We start from the raw sequence: 23,255 nt of genomic DNA, 5'->3' as shown, positions 1-23,255 counted from the left end.
CCACAACTATCTGTTTGAGGTAATAGAGCTTAAAAAAAAAAAAAAAAAAAAAAAAGCTTGAACTACTTAATTTAAACACCACACCTACGCTCGCGTGTATATCTGGCGGTGGTGCCGTTTTTTCATATAATATAAAAAAAAATATGACGGTTGTTAACGGAGACGCAAAGAATTGTGGGTTATCTCCAGCCGTGAAGGATACTCCTCGTGCACACTCCGAAATCCTGTGAAAGAAGGACGCATTCGAAGGTCGCATTTGGAGAGTCCTACTCACTTTTTTGAAATGAGACGGCCTTATGACGTATGTACCCTTCGAATGCGACCTCCGGAGGACGCAGCCTTCTGAAATGAGACACAGCTTGTGTTTACGTTAATACTCTTCCAGATGTGCACTGATAATTCTTTGAGTGTATTTGACCAATAACAAGCTGGAAAAAGAAGCAAATGTTTGCACTTGTATCATGTCAGAGGCGGCTTTATTACGGTAGGCTATGTGTGTGTGCTTCAGATGCTAATATTATTTTGTATTACAAAATACAACCGTAGATACTTTGCTTAGATCGTTCATTCGATCCTTCTAGCAAACGTCACCTTTTCCACCATATAAGTTAAAACCACAGTCATTTGACAAGGCTATTAATTTTGTAAAAATATAACTTATATATTTATATTTTTGAGAACTGAAGTATGGTGTTTCCTATGATGTTTTCGCCTATTTGTATTTCAGATTAGGCTACATCACAGTCACTGCGTAACGTTAGCCTACATTGTGACTAACGTTATATAAACATGTAATATCCTAATAATGTTTTCAGATCGTCCGTGGGCGAGAGAGAGCTTGCGTGCATATGGTTGCCAGATTGGACATGTTTAGATAAAAAGCGGAGTGTATGAGACAGGTCTAACTGCAGAACCACAGAACCCATATACGTCACTCACAACAGTCTGAGGACGACAACAGCGCCACGCCACAGTCTCATACCGCAAGTGGGCGGAGCTGATTTATCTTCGTATACATTGCTCCATTTGGAGCGTTTCAAGCCCAAAGTTTAAACGATGTTAATAACCTCAACTATTTTATTAATAAGTTCTAATTAAAGATAGATAGAGAGATGATAGATAGGCTAGAATAGATAGATATACTCACTCATAGTTAAATCATATAAATACGTTTTAAAATAAACAATACTGGATAACAATACAAAAATAATTTACGTGAAATGGAATATTAAAAACCATTGTAACGTTTTTAAAGTAAAAAGTTGATATTTTTATTATTTGTTATTTATTTTTATACACTCTAAAAATGGCTGGGTTAAAAACAACCCAATTGGCAACCCAGCGCTGGGTAAATATTGGACAGAACACATGCTGGGTTAAAATAACCCAGTGGCATTTTAACCCAGCAGGCTGGGCTGTTGAGAAAACCCAAAATGTAATTAATTTAAAATGTTTATGATTTTAGGCTATAACCTATGTTTAAATGTTTTGCCACTTGTGCGAGCTAAATCTAAAGTATATAAATATGAATAAATGAATTTAATAAAATGTTGTTTAAATGTAGTAGGCTACGTAACCTGACTTCTAGAGTAAACAAAGAGAACTGGAATTCTGATGAGGCATGTTCAGTAAAAACTTTTGGATTTTAAATAAAAAATAATGAATCAATGCTGTGTTTGTGGTATGCAACAGCGGATCAGTTGCGGACTGCAAACGCTGCATATGTGAAAGCACAACAGGGCGTGGGGCTCCTGCAACGCACACGCAACGCAACACACACCGCACATGCTAATGTAAAGAGCTAATGTCTTATTCCTGTAACTACATAGAAGATGGGTAAAGTATAGCTCCATCATTGTTTAATGTAAAAAAAAAAACAAAATCATACTTTGTTATAATAAAGGTAATTTATCTGCCAATTTTTTTCTTTTTGCTGTATCTAAAACATACCGAACCGTACCGAACCGAACCGTGACACCAGTGTATCGTATCGAACCGAACCGTGAATTTTGTGAACCGTTACACCCCTAAAATATATATATATATATATATATATATATATATATATATATATATATATATATATATATATATATATATATATATATATATATATAACACATACACACACACACACACACACACACTTGAAACTTTAAAACCAACTAATTCAAAAGGGACAACAAAAAAAATACTATTTCTTGCCACTGTGTATAAACAAAAAACTCAAAACCTTCATACCTGCATGGACAGCTGCTTTTTGAAGTGATCATGAAGGTGTACTGTGCCATCTTGTCACTTTAAAGCAGCACTTGGCAACTTTTGCTCTCGGGGTCTCCCTACAGTTGGGAAAACATAATGTCCTCAACTACTGTCGTAAGAGCTGTCATCCTACAACAGGGGATGCCATCGCGCGTGCATTTGTTGACATGACAACCCTGAACTAGTGATGCGCGGGTCGTCTCATAACCCGCGGACCCCGTATGTCTATTTAATGGTCGTGGGTGCGGGGCGGGTTGTAAAAATATATACAGTGGTGCGGGGTGGGCCAAATTACTTATTAAAAGCGGCCCGCGGGTTGGTGCAGCACTAACAGTTCCCCTGAACACTGCAGGAGGAGTTCACATGCAGGTGTTCTTCTGGCGTTGCGTGTGAAATGTCTTCATCCCAGGTACAGTCAGTGGCATATGTTTCAGCATGTCATATGAATATAATTTCATGGGTTTTTATTTTTTTCAAACGCCAAATAATCACAATGCTCACGTTTACAAGCCAGCGTCATTATAGTAGTCTATTGGTTACCGTTTTACAGAATCTATATGATACTTCAGTTCAATGTTTGAGTGGTAGCTCACCGTAACAAGCAGGACAGCATCGGTCGGGCACGCCTCCTTCAGCTCACGCCGACGAGAAAACGCTGGTCACATGTTGATCCTCGTCCTGCCTTTAATCCCATCACTTTTTCGTTTCCTCTTATTGCTTTCCTCCAACAAAACCTTTTCTTTCTTATTTGTCTGTGCTGCTTCGGACATGACTATATTATCCAACGAACAAAGTTGGGCTCGCACGTCCGAATGTAAGGAAGTGTGGGTGTTGGTGGAAGTGACGTATATGCCGTAAAGCAGTCGAATTTTGTAGTTATTTTTGTTCTCGGGTTACTACTTTAAAAGTACGATTAAAAACGATACAGACCCCATCAAGCTATGGCAGACGTGTCATCCAGCCTATTGTAAGTCGATTTATCATCACAAGAGGATTGAAAATATATTATGAAGGTTGAAAAGTTACCTGGTGCTGCTTTAAAACTGGGCAGTGGAAACTGGTGCAGAATGTCTTGCATTGATGAACATGAAGGAAAGCTGAGCCTCCAAATCGTAATGCCTCTATAAATTAGAAAAATAATCCACATAAAACACTGGTCAGTATCAGATAAAAGCAAAAAAAAAAAAATACAGCGCCAACAACAAAAGTAAAATCACAAACAATATGTTACTTAAAGCAAGACCATATCAACAGATGCGATAGCAATCGTAAAGCCCATTAGAAAAAAAAAATAGAGCCAAGTTCTGTATAAAGTGTTAATACAACAAATATGGATCAAATACACAACACAAATAAACTTAACAGATTAAAACCACAACACAAAACAGCTGTTTACCGTGTTCTCTTCTTCCGCCATGCCGATTGTTTAGTTTTCGTTAACTCCGCCCACTTCAGGCATGAGACTGTGGCGTGGCGCTGTTGTCCTCAGTCTGTTGTGAGTGACATATATGGGTTTTGCGGTTCTGCAGTCGGTTATTATTGGAGTGTATACGGGTTTCTTTTCACAGAAAAGCTCTGTTTGGGGGATTTAATTACTGAAATGTGGCAATCGCACAAACGCGAGCTCTTTTTCGCGTGTGAATAATCTGAAAACACCAAATAAACAAGTAAACTGCATTTTATCAATCTCCATTTGAGATGTTTTGCTTAGTGTCGTCATTTAGTCGGTCTGTGTTCTGTCAGGACGGTCAGGACTCACGAACCGCTTCACTGAACTGCTCTGAGCTGCTGAAATAAGCCAATCAACATCAATATTCATGACTCTTCCAAATAGGGCAAAAACAGAGCATTACATCCTAGGGACAATTTATAGGCTTGTAAATGCACCTGTAAAACTGTATGTGGACATTTTTTTTCCTTTAAATAAGCCACTTACCCTCTATGTAGATATCAGAGAACAATTTAACATATTGTTTCAAATCATTCTAGGGCACCTTTAATGTGACATAGAGGGTCTAATATGAGTGTATAACAGCAGGCAGAATACGTAACTTCAAGAGATCAAACTTACATGTGTTCTTCTTAATTTATGTCGTTTTCATGCTTATTTTATAGTTTTCTTTTGAATTTACATAAACAGCCTATACAGGTCCTTCTCCAAAAATTAGCATATTGTGATAAAGGTCATTATTTTCCATAATTTAATGATAAAAAATCTACTTTCATATATTTTAGATTCATTGCACACCAACTGAAATATTATTGTTTTAATACTGATGTTTTTGGCATACAGCTCATGAAAACCCCAAATTCCTATCTAAAAAAAATTGCATATCATGAAAAGGTTCTCTAAACGAGCTATTAACCTAATCATCTGAATCAACTAATTAACTCTAAACACCTACAAAAGATTCCTGAGGCTTTTAAACTCTCCCAGCCTGGTTCATTTCTCAAAACCGCAATCATGGGTAAGACTGCCGACCTGACTGCTGTCCAGAAGGCCATCATTGACACCCTCAAGCGAGAGGGTAAGACACAGAAAGACATTTCTGAACGAATAGGCTGTTCCTAGAGTGCAGTATCAAGGCACCTCAGTGGGAAGTCTGTGGGAAGGAAAAAGTGTGGCAAAAAAACGCTGCACAACGAGAAGAGGTGACCGGACCCTGAGGAAGATTGTGGAGAAGGACCGATTCCAGACCTTGGGGGACCTGCGGAAGCAGTGGACTGAGTCTGGAGTAGAAACATCCAGAGCCACCGTGCACAGGCGTCTTCAGGAAATGGGCTACAGGTGCCGCATTCCCCAGGTCAAGACACTTTTGGGTTACAGAGAAGCAGCACTGGACTGTTGCTCAGTGGTCCAAAGTACTTTTTTCGGATGGAAGCAAATTTTGCATGTCATTCGGAAATCAAGGTACCAGAGTCAGGAGGAAGACTGGGGAGAAGGAAATGCCAAAATGCCTGAAGTCCAGTGTCAAGTACCCACAGTCAGTGATGGTCTGGGGTGCCATGTCAGCTGCTGGTTTTGGTCCACTGTGTTTTATCAAGGGCAGGCTGCAAAAGGATTCCCGACCAAGTATTGAGTGCATAACTCAACATAATTATTTGAAGGTTGACTTTTTTTGTATTAAAAACACTTTTCTCTTATTGGTCGGATGAAATATGCAATTTTTTTTAGATATAGGAATTTTGGGTTTTCATGAGCTGTATGCCAAAATCATCAGTATAACTGCCATACATATTTTTGTTATTTAAAATGTTTTGTTATATTCGTTTAATCTTTTCATGAATATTGAGTGTGGATGTCAACAAGGAACAAAAGTTGCACACTGACATTTTTAAAAGGTGCAACAGGAAATGTTTACATTTCGATGAAGGCAGCGTTATTCTCCATGTGCGGATTACAAGAGTAGCTTGTGTTTACAATAGTTGCTCGTGTTTGAGCAAAGAAGTAAAGGAGATGTTTTTCATTTTTGTGTTTTGAACCGGGTATTTTCAAGTGAACTTATTCCCTCTTGGTTATATGCAGCCAGCAAGGTATGTGTATTACATTTGTATTTCCTGAGTTTATTTGTTACATAATCAATTCAAAGATAGCCTAATCCATATAACATCAAATACTCTGAAGTAAAGAATGAAATGTATACCTGACTTCTGGAAATTACATAATACTGGCTATCTTGAAACGTCCAGCATTACGGGCTGACCTGACTACAGAATCGAGCCCTGAGCTCTTTGCAACATTTCCATAAATACCCAGAACCAGATCCATACCGTGAACCATTTGAAACTCTTTCAAATGGAAACACGAGTTCACTATAGGAATTTGCATTGATCAAGTCCTATACACTTGAATGGAAGAGGCCAAATGGCTGAAAGCCACATCCACCATACACCAAGGAAAGATATCTTTTAACTCTTAAAACATTTATGATGTTCTATTTTACTTATACCTGACTTATCTGTGGTGTTGAGATATTTGTACCAGTCGCACTGAGACATTTCAAATGATATCAAACACATATAATACTGTATTGTGAGGACTGACATTGTAACAGAGATTTCTGGTGCATTTCAGGTGATCTCAATATGAGGGGGAGCAGTAGTTTGGGGGAAGTTTCATGTGAAAGGAAAGGCATGTAAATTAGAGTCATTCATAGATGGTTCACCCAGTGTGATGTCGTCTCGTTCAGAGACTCTAACTGTATGAATGAGTTCAGATGCTAATTTCCTTTGTTTTCTCAGAGTGATTAGACATTTCAGCATCTACTAGGTTTTTCCAGCCTTACACCGCTTTATAGTGTATGTCAGCGTGTTTCTTTTACATTGTCATACTGTAGTTTGACGGTGGATTTAATTGACGGTGAATGTGATGATGGAGAAAGGATAACATGCAATAAATCCATCAGTAACCAGAACAACGGTGTCGTTTATTTCCTGGAGAGAGTGATAATCAGTATTAAAACAATTACAGACCTGAAATATTTCAGTTGGTGTGCAATGAATCTAAAATATATGAAAGTTTAATTTTTATCATTACATCATTACATTACATACTTTTTTGGGACCTGTACTTACTACTCTCTTCTTCGCTTGTCTCTGCACTCTGTCTTCTAGCAGCTGATCTGAAGGGAAAAACAAATGAATTAATATTTGACAAAATACAAGCAGATGGTGATGAATGATTTGTTTTATTTTTAAGAATTAAAAATGCTGAGTACAATGAACCTGGTGGGTAATATAATAAAAACCATTCACATCCGCAGCATTTTCAGATAAACACTCATAAGCATCCCATTTTACAATTTAATCTCCGTACTTATCTGTAATTAAAACTGTATTTTAGAAAATAAAAAAGGCCCGTTGTCAAGCTTAAACAAATATCAATGCCAATCTAATGTTGTCATAGTTAGCTGTCAGCTCAAGACAAAGTACATTTATGTTCATAACATAGTTATTTCAAACTTCTCAAAGATAATTTACCACAATACAATGAAGTCACATTTCTCTAGAAAATCAGAAATAAACAACTACATTTTGCAAATAAAAAGAATGTAAATGTAATCTTGTAACTTACATGTTAAAATGACTTAATAATGCTTTCTGCCGATGCATTTTATAGTTGTTTTAAACAGACAAATGTCACCACATCACTTTTAAACACATTCATCAAAGTCTTTACAAACGGACCTTATATGTTATGAGTACCCGGTGCTTACATTGCTAGATATCTAACATTAGCTGGTGTTGGTATCATGTTAACTGTTATCACTGTTAGCTAGCAAATGCACAGCAGCCTAGGAAAACACTGAACAGTGAGCTATTTATGCAAAAAGCCACTAAAACTTACCAGTAACTACTGTGGGCAGTATCTTCATCTCTTCGTGTCTGCTTCAGAGAGCTATAGATTTGAAAAGCTTGGCTCTGATGGTCAAACTGAATGTAGCTATAAACGTTAGCTGAAAATGAAAAAGAAATGCTGAATTACATTTTGTGTCAGAAATACAACTGGCACAAAAAGTAACATTAATTTAATACAAATCTTACCTGGAGTCACAAAAATAATGAGAGATGTACGTTATAGCTCTCCAATGAAAGACAACTTGCCTGGAGAAACTTTCAAAAAACCTGTTGCAAAAAAGAACAGCAACTAAAAAACATCGCCAAAGTAATCCATATGAATCACATGGTTTCCTCCAAGTCCTCTGAAGAGACACACGATCACGTTTAAATCTAAAAAAAATTTGTATCGCATTCAAGCAACATGCACCATGCAAGGCACAGCATATCTGATAAACAGAACAGGCTTGTTTGAGATGCGTCTTGCCTCGCCTGAAAAAAAGGAGAGACTAGGCGGCTGCAGTGAGGGGAGGAGTGAAAAAAGTGCAGGCAAGCCGGACAGTTCACTCTTTTCGTAGTGAATCAGACACCGGCGCGAGATCAGTTGCGGATATCGCGGGATTCACACTCGTGCGCTCTGTTGCTGTTAAACTGGATGTAATTTAAGTTCTGTTGCTTTTATATGAAAATATATATTATGAACAAGACACCCAAAGTTTTTGTTATTTATTTCAATTCGAAAGACCTGTTTATCAAGCATTTTTACTTTAATTGCATGTTTTTTTTTAAATATTTTTATTAATATGACAACAATCACATAAACCACGGAGAGATCGCACTCTCCGAGAGTTTGAGAGTATTCACACATAATTTATACACATAAAAACATGATTTAAACATGAAAAAATCATGATTAACATGATTTTTTTTTTTAAAGTCAAATATAAAAAAAAAAAGAACCATACATCACGGTTGTTTAAACCAATGAGCATTAAGCTGTGTCGTCAGCAAGTCGTTTCCCATCATGCTTTTTCTCCGCGCAGTCGGTAGAGAGCAACTGCGCTCGACCATAGACATCATATAGTAGACACCTATATGATGTCAATCAATCATAGACACCTATATGATGTCTATGCGCTCGACTGCAGAATCCGACGCATGCGCCTTTCACTCGCGAGAGATTTTTGACATACGTTAGCATGACGCCAGAGCAAGGCGGACCACCCTCGGACACATTAGGCTTGTTTGAGATGAGCAAAATCTGCGCAGAACCGATCACCGGTGATCAGCGCGAGATGCATGCCGGTTAGAAAAGTGTCCGAGGGCGGTCCGCCTTGCTCTGATGTCATGCTGATGTATGTCAAAAATCTCTCGCGATGGCGAGGCGGATGTGTCGGATTCTGCAGTCGAGCGCAGTTGCTCTCCACCGACTGCGCTGAACAAAAGCACGATGGGAAACGACTTGCTGACGAAACAGCTTAATGCTTATTGGCTTAAACAACCGTGATGTTAGGCTGTTTTTTTTAAATGTTTGATGTTAAAACTCTGATATCATGTTTTAATGTGTATAAATTATGTGTGAATATTCCCAAACTCTCGGACAGTGCGATCTCTCTTTGGGTTATGTGATTGTTGTCATATTAATAAAAATATATAAAAACATGTGTGTAATTAAAATAAAAATGCTTGATAAACAGGCCTTTTGAAAGGAAATAAATAACAAAAACTTTGGGTGTCTTGTTCATAATATTTATTTTCATATAAAAGCAACAGAACTTAAATTACATCCAGTTTATCAGCAACAGAGCGCACGAGTGTGAATCCCGCGATATCTGCAACTGATCTCGCGCCGGTGTCTGATTCACTACGAGAGGAGAGAACTGTCCAGCTTGCCTGCTCTTTTTTCACTCCTTCCCTCACTGCAGCCGCCTAGTCTCGCCTTTATTTCAGGCGAGGCAAGACGCATCTCAAACAAGCCTATTTCTAACTGGCATGCATTTCGCACTGATCACCAGTGATCGGTTCTGCGCAGATTTTGCTCTTCTCAAACAAGCCTAATCTCTGAGGGGAGCTTATTATTATGAGAACCAATCTGAGTCGTTTAAGGGCTCTGGAACCAATCAGGTTCAATCATTTGTGGTTTGAATTTAAACTCAAGTAAAAACAGGGATTTTTATTAAAGATTTATAATTTATGATCACTGTTCTCTGTATAGATTGGCGCTTATGATGCATTTAAAATAATATGATGTTAAAATCCTTGTGGGAATTTCAGTAGTAGCATGTTAAATGTATCGTGATGTACAACAGCTTTTAAAGAAGAAAAAAGTGAACAACATTTATAAGTATGCATATTGCAATGCTTAATTATAGTTGACAAAAGTTTATATATATATATATATATATATATATATATATATATATATATATATATATATATATATATATATATATATATATATATATATATATATATATATAACATTTGTCAACGGTGAAAACATTAATGTTGAAAATATTAAAATGATAAATGCATGCTCTGCATATTTAATATATTGCATTATATAAGTATTAAATTGCATAAATGTAGATCTGAAAAAAAATTAAGAGAACACTTAACATTGAGAAATCCATGTTAGTGGTCTCTTAATTTTTTCCAGAGCTGTATATTGCATAAATACACTAAAACTTCACTAAAAAATATGCTTGTGTTTAGCATATTTCTTAAAAGTGTAATTAAGCATATATTTATTAGCAATGTACTTCTAGTATACTTTTTAGAAATATATTAAAATGCAATTCAGTATATTTTTAATGTACTTCAAATAAGCATGTTGGAAATACAAATGTATTATACGCATACTACTTGAATTTCAAGTATATTTTTAATATATTTAATAGTATGATTTTTCATCTGGGTGCATCTGTTTGAATGACTGTCATTCAACTGAAACGACACACCCGAATGCAGCTGAATAGAGTTTCTTTTTAGAGACAAAGTTTATGTGGCAGATGTAACTACTTAACCATAGGGAGCCAATTAGATAATTAAAATCCATCAAAAACCATTTCAATTTAGGGTGAAACTTAAATTGTGCCAACTAGTGCTAAATTCTTGATTCTCTTATACCATTTCAGATTAGTCCCATTTCGGATTCTTTCTTTTTTTTCATGCTGAGGTTTTTCCATTTAATCAGAACTGGTTTATCATGATTAGATACATTTACACAGAACTCTGAGTCAAAGAAAATAATACAGGTTTTTCGCCAGGTGTTAAAACTAAAACTGAAGCGGTGTAGGATCACTAATACTAACACTGAAGTGGTGTAGGATCACTAACACTGAAGCGGTATAGGATCACCAAAACTAACACTGAAGCGGTGTAGGATCACTAACTCTAACACTGAAGCGGTGTAGGATCACTAACACTAACACTGAAGTGGTGTAGGATCACTAACACTGAAGCGGTATAGGATCACCAAAACTAACACTGAAGTGCTGTAGAATCACTAACACTAACACTGAAGCGGTGTAGGATCACTAACACTGTAGCGGTGTAGGTTCACTAACACTAACACTGAAGTGGTGTAGGATCACTAACACTAACACTGAAGCGGTGTAGGATCACTAACACTGAAGCGGTGTAGGATCACTAACACTGTAGCGGTGTAGGTTCACTAACACTAACACTGAAGCGGTGTAGGTTCACTAACACTAACACTGAAGCGGTGTAGGACAACTAACAGTAAAACTGAAGTGGTGTAGGATCACTAACACTAACACTGAAGCGGTGTAGGATTACTAACAGTAAAACTGAAGTGGTGTAGGATCACTAACACTAACACTGAAGGGGTGTAGGATCAATAACACTAACACTGAAGCACTGTAGGATCACTAACACTAACACTGAAGGGGTGTAGGATCACTAACACTAACACTGAAGCGGTGTAGGATCAATAACACTAACACTGAAGTGGTTTAGGATCACCAAAACTAACACTGAAGCACTGTAGGATCACTAACACTGAAGCGGTATAGGATCACCAAAACTAACATGGAAGCGGTGTAGAATGACTAACACTAACACTGAAGCGGTGTAGGATCACTAACACTATAGCGGTGTAGGTTCACTAACACTAACACTGAAGTGGTGTAGGATCACTAACACTAACACTGAAGTGGTGTAGGATCACTAACACTAACACTGAAGTGGTGTAGGATCACTAACACTGAAGCGCTGTAGGATCACTAACACTGAAGCGGTGTAGGATCACTAACACTGTAGCGGTGTAGGTTCACTAACACTAACACTGAAGCGGTGTAGGTTCACTAACACTAACACTGAAGCGGTGTAGGACAACTAACAGTAAAACTGAAGTGGTGTAGGATCTCTAACACTAACACTGAAGCGGTGTAGGATCAATAACACTAACACTGAAGTGGTTTAGGACCACCAAAACTAACACTGAAGCACTGTAGGATCACTAACACTGAAGCGGTATAGGATCACCAAAACTAACATGGAAGCGGTGTAGAATGACTAACACTAACACTGAAGGGGTGTAGGATCCCTAACACTAACACTGAAGCGGTGTAGGATCAATAACACTAACACTGAAGTGGTTTAGGACCACCAAAACTAACACTGAAGCACTGTAGGATCACTAACACTGAAGCGGTATAGGATCACCAAAACTAACATGGAAGCGGTGTAGAATGACTAACACTAACACTGAAGGGGTGTAGGATCACTAACACTAACACTGAAGCACTGTAGGATCACTAACACTGAAGGGGTGTAGGATCACTAACACTAACACTGAAGCGGTGTAGGATCAATAACACTAACACTGAAGGGGTGTAGGATCACTAACACTAACACTGAAGCACTGTAGGATCACTAACACTGAAGGGGTGTAGGATCACTAACACTAACACTGAAGCGGTGTAGGATCAATAACACTAACACTGAAGTGGTTTAGGATCACCAAAACTAACACTGAAGCGCTGTAGGATCACTAACACTGAAGCGCTGTAGGATCACTAACACTGAAGCGGTGTAGGTTCACTAACACGTGAAGTTAATAAACGTAATTTCGGGAGGAGTACGCCCATCTAATCTTTCAATTAATACCAAGGTTTAAAACCAGCAGCTTACCTCTTCCCCTTTTTGGTTCCTGAAGCATCCCTCCTCCTCCCCTGCTCCTCCTTTTGTACAATTTTGTACACCACACTGGTGGTGGTTGAGGAGAGATCCCTGACACGAGTGTAAAGCGCTTTGGGTGTACAGTAGAAAGCGCTATATAAATGACTCATTCATTCATTATTTCATTTATTTAATTTGCCTGTCATAGGGGGGCAATCGGAGCTCGGGTAGAATATCCTCTCCGAGCCCCTCTATAGCAGACAGCAAGCCAAATCGGTTTACCACTTTCACTAAGATTATATGGGCACACAAACTCGTGAATAACATTGAAGCGGTGTAGGACAACTAACACTAACACTGAAGCAGTGTAGGATCACTAACACTAACACTGAAGCGGTGTAGGATCACTAACACTAACACTGAAGTGGTGTAGGATCACTAACACTAACACTGAAGGGGTGTAGGATCACTAACACTAACACTGAAGCGGTGTAGGATCACTAACACTAACACTGAAGTGGTGTAGGATCACTTAAACTGAAGTGGTCTAGGATCAATAACACTAACACTGAAGCAGTGTAGGATTACTAAAAGTGAAGCGGTGTAGGATCACTAAAACTGAAGTGGTGTAGGATCAATAACACTAACACTAAAGCAGTGTAGGATTACTAAAAGTGAAGCAGTGTAGGATCACTAAAACTAACACTGAAGTGGTGTAGGATCACTAGTACTAACACTGAAGCGGTGTAGGATCACTAAAACTGAAGTGGTGTAGGATCAATAACACTAACACTGAAGCGGTGTAGGATTATTAAAACTGAAGCGGTGTAGGATCACTTACACTAACACTGAAGCGGTGTAGGATCACTAACACTGAAGCAGTGTAGGATTACTTACACTGAAGCGGTGTAGGATCACTAACACTGAAGCAGTGTAGGATCACTAACACTAACACTGAAGTGGTGTAGGATCACTAACACTGAAGCAGTGTAGGATTACTTACACTGAAGCGGTGTAGGATCACTAACACTAACACTGAAGTGGTGTAGGATCACTAACTCTAACACTGAAGCTGTGTAGGATCAATAACACTAACACTGAAGCAGTGTAGGATCACTAACCCTAATACTGAAGCGGTGTAGGATCACTAACACTAACACTGAAGCAGTGTAAGATCACTAACTCTAACACTGAAGCGGTGTAGGATCACTAACACTAAAACTGAAGCGGTGTAGGATCACTAACACTAACACTGAAGCGGTGTAGTATCACTAACACTGAAGCGGTGTAGGATCACTAACATTAACACTGAAGCGGTGTACGATTACTTACACTGAAGCGGTGTAGGATCACTAACACTAACACTGAAGGAGTGTAGGATTACTTACACTGAAGCGGTGTAGGATCACTAACACTAACACTGAAGGAGTGTAGGATCACTAACACTAACACTGAAGCGGTGTAGGATCACTAACACTAACACTGAAGGAGTGTAGGATCACTAACACTAACACTGAAGCGGTGTAGGATCACTAACACTAACACTGAAGGAGTGTAGGATCACTAACACTTACACTGAAGCAGTGTAGGATCACTAACCCTAATACTGAAGCGGTGTAGGATCACTAACACTAACACTGAAGCAGTGTAGGATCACTAACCCTAATACTGAAGTGGTGTAGGATCACTAACCCTAATACTGAAGCGGTGTAGGATCACTAACACTCACACTGAAGTGGTGTAGGATCACTAACACTAACACTGAAGCGGTGTAGGATCACTAACACTAACACTGAAGTGGTGTAGGATCACTAACACTGAAGCAGTGTAGGATCACTAACACTCACACTGAAGTGGTGTAGGATCACTAACACTAACACTGAAGCGGTGTAGGATCACTAACACTAACACTGAAGTGGTGTAGGATCACTAACACTGAAGCAGTGTAGGATCACTAACTCTAACACTGAAGTGGTGTAGGATCACTAACACTAACACTGAAGCGGTGTAGGATCACTAACACTAACACTGAAGCAGTGTAGGATCACTAACACTAACACTGAAGCAGTGTAGGATCACTAACTCTAACACTGAAGCAGTGTAGGATCACTAACACTAACACTGAAGCGGTGTAGGATCACTAACACTGAAGCGGTGTAGGATCACTAGCACTAACACTGAAGCGGTGTAGACTCACTAAAGCCCCGTTTCCACCAAAATTACCCGGAACAATTTGTTCCAGGAACTTTTTTACAGGAACTTTTCTCCCCCCCAGACCTGCAACTGTCTGCGTTTCGACCGCAATCTAAAGTTCCGAGAAGATTAGGAAAATTAGTCCGGTAATCAGATGTAGGACTGCGCACGACTGTTCCTCCAATTCAGTGAAGGACAGTAATCATTTTTGTGTGTACCAATTGAAAGATTTAGTGGACTATTTACATGAGACGTTATCTAAACCGATCTGGTGTTTACATGTGATGACATTCAATCGCAATCATTTTGTCACATGCAGTTTGTCTGCTGCATCAAAAATGTCAGCGCTGTTTTCTCCAGCAGCTGGAATGTGTTTACTGTAGCCATAGCAACTCTTAACAGCCACCAGCTATTTATTTGTTGTAAAGTGTAATAATCATCTCAGAAAAAAAAAATTCTTCTGTCAGGCGCAGTTAAAGTAAAAACTGCCTGGGGCAATATACGCTGTGTCATTACTCCAACATTATCTTCATAACTTACGAAATAAAAAGTTTACCCCTCAGAAAAATTAACTTTCCTCTCTTGTCAACATGAGCGCGGTGCGCGCTGTCTCGTCATGTAAGGACACACACTTAAAAGTAATCAGGTCAGGTCGTTTACATGGTGAAAAAAAATTAATAACGAGTATGGAAGAGATTCAAGCTGTGCTGCTTTTGCTGGTTATGTATAGGTTTACTAAAGAGGTAATTAACAACTACAGAAAAGAGCACTAATATGCAGATTCAGCAGCATGCAGCATATTCAGAAAGCTTGTAAAGCTAGATTTAAAATGACAATGTATATTATTATCAGCTATTACGGACATTGCACGTGAGATGGCTGAGAACGCGGCGCACGACATCAGACAGAGAGCAAGACTGATATTTACTGAACGAGACCGAACCTCACAAAAGACTTTTAAAAATACCTGTTGACATAAAATGCTGCGTGAGCTAAACCAATCAGCATGTTCAGCGCCCAAGTCCCGCCCTCGAAAGTTCCTGAACTTTGAAAAAGTACTACCTCGGGAGCAGGGCCGTTTGGAGGGGGAAATATTTACCCGGAACTTCATTTAGACCCTGGTTCCTGTGGTCAAAACACACGAAGTACCACCCAAAGTTCCTGGTTCCTGGGTAAAGTTCCTGTGGTGGAAACGGGGCTTAACACTAACACTGAAGCGGTGTAGGATCACTAACATTAACACTGAAGCGGTGTAGGATCACTAACACTAACACTGAAGCGCTGTAGGATCACTAACACTAACACTGAAGCGGTGTAGGATCACTAACACTAACACTGAAGCAGTGTAGGATCACTAACACTAACACTGAAGCAGTGTAGGATCACTAACACTAACACTGAAGCAGTGTAGGATCACTAACACTAACACTGAAGCGGTGTAGGATCACTAACACTAACACTGAAGTGGTGTAGGATCACTAACACTAACACTGAAGCAGTGTAGGATCACTAACACTAACACTGAAGCAGTGTAGGATCACTAACACTAACACTGAAGTGGTGTAGGATCACTAACACTAACACTGAAGCGGTGTAGGATCACTAACACTGAAGCGGTGTAGAAACACTAACAGTGAAGCGGTGTAGAAACACTAACACTGAAGCGGTGTAGAAACACTAACAGTGAAGCGGTGTAGGATCACTAACACTAACACTGAAGCGGTGTAGGATCACTAACACTAACACTGAAGCGGTGAAGGATCACAAAATCAGTGTGATTATTTGTAACCACAAAAAATGTTTCTTACACAGAGTGTTTCCTTAATGTAAAATTAATTACTTATTTAAAAAAAATTTTTTGACAAAATGAGAAAAATCATGGACCAGATTGAATAATATGACAGTTATGTTCCAACATAACTGTCAAACTGATATAAAACATGTTTGGGCAAGTTTGAGCTAAACTCTGCTGGACATCGGCCCTCCAGGAGCAGGATTGGACACCCCAGCTCATGTTCATTTCTTGATCTGTTAATAGTGTACAGTTTCAGATTACACCCATTGCAGATGTTTTCATTTTTTCATAGTGACGTTTTTCCATTTAATCAGAACTGGTTTATCAGGATTAGCTGCTGTTCAACAGAACTCTTTCTCAGTCTCTAACTCTGACGGTCGAGAGAGATGATACTTATTTCAACTGATCATGGATCTGCTTACATTTATAATTGTGGCTGCAGTTGCAGTTATATCTGATGGTATGTTGATTTTCTGTTTTAAGATGATTCTGAAGACAAGGCACATTATTAATTATGTATCATTTTAATCTGTGCCGACTTACACTACTAGTGTCCATGGTTTGGGCTGAATTTATGTTGCTCATGGTCTTAAATACCTTTGTGGTCTAAAGCCTTCTGCTTCAATTCTAGAAATTAGTTTTTATGAATTTCTTAACAAAACTTTTAATTAATTTTACTTTTCTAATTTTAAATGCATAATTTGAAGCAGAAAAAATGAAGTTTTAGTAGTCAAGCTTTCATCAGTTTTGTTGGTTGATTTTCTTGGGAGATGACGGTGATTTCTATCCACAGCTGTTTTTATAATGTATTATTTTTATTTACTGTACTAGTTTCTGATCATTAGTTTCATCTTTCCTGCATTTCTCATACACAGGTCTATGGTGTTTGTTGTCTGTTGTCATAATGTAGCAGCTAACAACTGTGATCTCTTGCAACTCAAACCCCCTTAAAGTCCATTATGAAAGTTATAGTTGTTGTGATCATCATTCTCTAAAACAGCCCATGTGGCTTCACAGAACATGATCTGAACATCTCCCACTTTAATCTGTTTTACAAATCCGATTCCAAAAAAGTTGGGACATTGTACAAATTGTGAATAAAAACGTCTTAGAACGACAAATTGGCATAACTTTTGGGAGCCCCTATCAGCTTCGAGATTTAGAAAACGGACCAATGAACATTGGCGTGCGTGCTTTGCATATCGCACCCCGCCCCGCTGTGCGGGTATAAAGCGATCACCATGCACCGTTGTTTTTCAATGAGGAGCCGAACCGTGGCTTGAACTGCAGTGATGGTACAGCAACTGTGGCGATGGGACGTACATCTCCGTTCCCTCCTTCAGGGAACGAGGGTTACTTACATAACCGAGACGTTCTCTTTCAGTCGGTCACGTTCGATGTACGTCGGACTTAGACCAATGAATTGGGATCCCTATGGAAAACACCACAGTTACTATTTCTTCCAGCGCCCTGCCGGAGTCCCTCGGACCCCGTCTCAGCGGGCGGGGAATTTCCTGCAGGGAGAGTCACACTGCCATCCCACAAGACCCACACAGTGGACTGTTGGATAACGCTGGGAAAGCGTGCCCCTGGAGGCCGCTGCGGAAGCCACACTACCCCGAAAGGGGATACCATGTGGAAATACTCGTATGGACTGACCATAGGCAGTGCTACATACGGGAGTCCCAGGGGTGGCCCTGGCCCAGCTGGGCGGGGGACAGCCACCACACTGAGACGGCAGAGCGGGCTCTGCCAAGGGAAATACACAGGCTCGCCGTAGGGAACCGTACCGTGGAAAATACACATATGGGACCGCCGTGGGGGTCATTACATATGGAACCCAGCCTAACACAAGTTCCACACTGCATACGAATGTTAGACCTGGCGTCAGACGCTCCGCCACGCCTGACTGCCAAGGGTTGCGGAGGACTCGACAGGGTTCGCCATTCAGCGGAACTTGACTGGAGCATATAAGCGTACATATCCGTTCCAGGGGGAAGGGAGTGGCGCAGCAAGCCGACACTAGAACGGGCACTTCGGTGCTACCGACTATGAGAAGTGAGTACACGGGAAGATACCGGTTCTACATGTAGGCTATAAAATCTAGCGAACGCGTTGGGTGTCGCCCAGCCTGCAGCTCTACAAATATCTGTCAGCGAGGCGCCACGTGCCAGTGCCCAGGAAGAGGCTACACCCCTGGAGGAGTGGGCTCTAATCACGAGTGGGCAGGGCACGTCTTGGGACTTATAAGCCAAGACAATGGCATCCACTATCCAGTGGGCCATCCTCTGCTTGGAGACAGCCTTTCCCTTCTGCTGTCCTCCGTAACAGACGAAGAGCTGCTCTGAGGTCCTAAAGCTTTGCGTTCTGTCCACATACGTTCGAAGTGCTTGGACAGGACAGAGAAAAGCCAGGGTTGGGTCTGCCTCCTCCGAAGGCAGCGCTTGCAGGCACGATTCATAGATCAAAAATGCCTGCAGGTCCCCTACCCTCTTGATAGAGGCCAATGCAGTCAGAAGTTCTGTCTTTAGGGACAGAATTTTTAACTCCACTGACTGCAAAGGCTCAAAGGGAGGCTTCTGAAATGCACTAAGCACCAGAGATAGATCCCAAGAAGGTATAGAGGGGGGGCGAGGCGGATGTAATCTCCTAACGCCCCTCAGGATCCTGACGATCAGGTTGTGCTTCCCCAAAGACTTACCTTCTACCAGTTCGTGATGGGCAGCGATTGTGGCCACATGCACCTTGAGGGTGGAGGGAGACAGCCTTCTCTCCAACCCCTCTTGTAGGAAGGAAAGTACGGCCCTGACCGAACACCTTCGTAGGTCTTCTCGATGAGAAGAGCACCAGTCGACGAACAGGTTCCACTTCAACACATAGAGGTGCCTCGTAGAGGGAGCTCTAGAGGAAGCAATGGTGTCTGCCACAGCCTGTGGCAGACCACCTAGAACCTCCACATCCCATCCGGGGAGTTTCCAGAGGTCTGGACCCGGGTGCCAGAGGGTGCCCCGTCTCTGAGTCAGGAGGTCCTTCCTCAGAGGAATGGGCCAAGGAGGTGCTGTCGCAAGGAGCACTAGTTCCGGGAACCATGTCCTGTTGGGCCAGTATGGCACCACCAACAGGACCTGCTCCTCGTCCTCCCTGACCTTGCACAGTGTCTGTGCAAGAAGGCTCACTGGGGAAAATGCATGTTAGCGTAGGCCCGGGGCCAGCTGTGTGCCAGCGCATCCGTGCCGAGGGTCCCCTCGGTCAGGGAATAAAACCACTGGCAATGGGTCATGTCCGGGGCGACAAACAGGTCTACCTGTGCGGCACCGAAGCGATCCCAATTCAGCTGGACCACCTGGGGGTGGAGTCTCCACTCTCCCGGAAGCACTGGCTGCCATGAGGGCTCGTCGGCCGCACGCTTGAGCCAGCCCGGAATGTGAGTGGCACGAAGTGACCTCAGATACTTCAGACTCCATAACAGGAGGTGACGGGTGAGTTGTGACACGCGACGGGAGCGTAGACCACCCTGTTTGCTGATGTACGCTACAACCTCCGTGCTGTCCGTACAGACCAGAACGTGCTTGCACTGGAGCGGCGTCTTGACGCGGCTCAGGGTAAGACGAACTGTTGACAACTCTAGGCAGTTTATGTGCCATTGCAGTTGAGGCCCCGTGTGCAGACCTGCAACCGCAAGCCCGTTGTACGTGGCACCCCAGCCGATGGATGAGGCATCCGTGGAGACAATCGGATGCCTGGATACCTGTTCTAGGGGCACCTAGGAGCGTATGCAAGTGTATGCACACTATACTGTCCATGTCCAGAAAGGGAATAAAAGCATCATCAAAGTAGTCCATGTGTGACATCAGTGGGTTAATTAGAATCTCTTGAAGCATCGAAAATACATTTTGGTCCAAAAATAACAAAAACTATGACTTTATTCAGCATTGTCTTCCCTTCCTGGTTTGTTTTCAATCCTCAAATAAATATTCAAATGGTTATGAATCAGCGTATTGATTCCTGATTCTGATGGACAGTATAGTGTGCATACACTTTCATTGAAGGAACAGACTAAATATAAAATATCTTAAACTGTGTTCTGAAGATGAACGGAGGTCTTATGGGTTTGGAATGAAATTAGGTGATTTTTCAAAGAAAAATAAATATCATTAATGACATGAATTTCATTTTTGGGTAAACTAACCCTTTAATGCCTAATTTTGTCTGCATTTATCAGTTTGGAGCTGGGCAATAGTTGATGTTTAGTGAGATGTGATTTGATAAAAAGTATGGTTATGAGTAGCTGTGGTGGTTTCTCAGGTTACATTTCCTGGTGACCTGATTTGACCAGCCATGCAACATTTTTTTAAACAAAGAAAGTGAAAGTGCCTTGTTTGACATATGACATTTTTTTTTAAAGAAATAATTTGGACTTTTTTAGATTTGAAGATGAGCTGAAAGATATGCTTGTTCATGTCAATGAAGATGATAATTATCAATCAATGTATCAATTTAATCTACGGGAAACTACACAAGCTTTATTTCTTTTATTTGTTTCAGGGCTCACTGTGCGCGGTCCCTCTGCTCCTCTGGTTGCTCCTCTGGGATCTTCAGTGGTTTTGTCCTGTTATGTTGATAAACCTTTACCAATGGAGGGTCTGGAGGTGGAATGGAGAAGAACAGACTCAGATGCAGATTCAGAGACTGTAGTTCATTTGTTTCTGGATGGTGAGAGTCGACCAGAGACCCAACATCAGGATTATCATGATAGAGCTCATTTCTTTACTGATCAGATTCAACATGGAAACTTCTCCCTCCGTCTGGATAATCTGAGAGCTAAAGATGAGGGAAAATACACATGTAAAGTTTACAGCACACAGGATTCTGGAGAGACTGAGGTTCAAATAAAAGATGTTGGTAAGTGTGGATCACATGAGTTCCTTCTTCCATTTTAATCATGATTTTACAGAAACTAGTAATTACTGAATTTACATCTCATGTTTTGGTATTAACACTGTTTGTTCTTTCAGAGCGTCTGCTAGTATCAGGATCGAGTCGCTCCATATCTGCGTCTGTGGGTGAGGACGTCACTCTGAACTGCTCTGTAGACTCTCACATCACACCTGAACACATTGAAGAGCTTTCATGGAAGAAAACAGATGAAGATGAAGATATTCTGGTTCTGCTCTACCAAAACGATGAGGTTTCATCAGATGCAGAGCAATACAGAGACAGAGTTGAGTTCTTCACTGATGAAATCCCCAAAGGAAACTTCTCTCTCAGACTGAAGAGTGTCAGAACTGAGGATAAAGGAGTTTACATGTGTCAAGTGTTTGCTGGAGATTTATCAGCCAATGCAACTGTAGTACTGGAGCAACTGGGTGAGTCAGAAATATTAACAATATGCCACTGTTTGAGATTTAACTAATTCATAAGTTTAAATTAGTTACGCGTTTACATTCAGTTGTACATAGTCAATCCACATTTCCACAAATCCACGTTTTACAACAAAGTGATTAAGTTAATACTTTACAATACACATGCACTAATATGCATTAATTCATGCATAACCAGTGCACAGATAATCTTGAGTTAATGTATGACTTAAGAAGGTCTAAGACATTCATTAATGATTAATGAATATAGACTAATATTAGTTACTGTATTAGCCTATATAGTTAACTACGGTAATATAGACTATGATTACGTCATATATTAATTACTATTAATTAAATGTCATCATTTAATAAATATAATTTGCAAAGATATCTGTCACACATGATGATTAAGTTGAGACAAAGAGGATCTTAAAGGGGGGGGTGAAATGCTGTTTCATGCATACTGAGCTTTTTACACCTTTAAAGACTTGGATTCCCATCCTAAACATAGACAAAGTTTCAAAAACTAATGTTGGACGTTTGATGGAGTATTTCTGTGTTAAAAATACTCCTTCCGGTTTCTCACAAGTTTCGGCGAGTTTTTTTCGAGTATGGGTCTACTTGACGTTAAATAGAGCGGAAGGTCCTTGTATGGGCTGTACAGGCTCTTCTCCCGGTAGGGTGCGCGCGCGCGTGACTAGAGGGAGAGAGAGGAAATGCACGCTGTAAACAGTCTCTCAGGTGCAGATCCAGTCGTCCGTGAACACTTATGACGCGCCGCGCTCCACTTTATTCCTATGGGTGATGTCGAGCGACTTCAACGCTTCAGCACAGCATTCCGGGAAGGCAGCGCTGCATTTGAACCGATTTGAACGCAGAAATGACGGGAAGCTTCAAGGCATCGCTTCAGTCGCGTCGCAAAGTGGATTTCCACGGTCACTGCTGTCACAGGACTTCACCAAATCATACCAAAGAAGTGTGTTTTTGACAGAGCGGTCCTGCTTTGGAAGATGCCGGTGAGTAAATCAACTTCAAATGTCTCTGCTATTGGCTACCGTCGCATGAGTAAACATCAGTAAACGATACGATCGCGTGCTTCGTCATTCAAATGCGCTAACCGTTACTCCATTGTTGTTCTGTATAATGTTACACTATTCTGA

General features: G+C 40.6%; 1 protein-coding gene across 1 annotated transcript in view; it reads left to right on the top strand.

Annotated features, from left to right (window-relative positions):
* The window catches only part of LOC137048655 (polymeric immunoglobulin receptor-like), a gene marked incomplete at its 3' end in the record, with an annotated part of 145,601 nt that overhangs the window by 107,587 nt on the left and 14,759 nt on the right, over positions 1-23,255 (top strand). Inside the window, exons 4-5 of the mRNA XM_067426857.1 lie at positions 21,278-21,634; positions 21,748-22,098. Coding sequence (XP_067282958.1) covers positions 21,278-21,634; positions 21,748-22,098 — 708 coding nt within the window. The remainder of the gene's footprint in view (positions 1-21,277; positions 21,635-21,747; positions 22,099-23,255) is intronic.

This window comes from Pseudorasbora parva, chromosome 2 (assembly GCF_024679245.1).
Source record: "Pseudorasbora parva isolate DD20220531a chromosome 2, ASM2467924v1, whole genome shotgun sequence".
Lineage (NCBI taxonomy): Eukaryota > Metazoa > Chordata > Actinopteri > Cypriniformes > Gobionidae > Pseudorasbora > Pseudorasbora parva.
The sequence above is the reverse complement of the archived record's forward strand: the minus strand, read 5'-3'. Positions and strand labels throughout refer to the sequence as shown.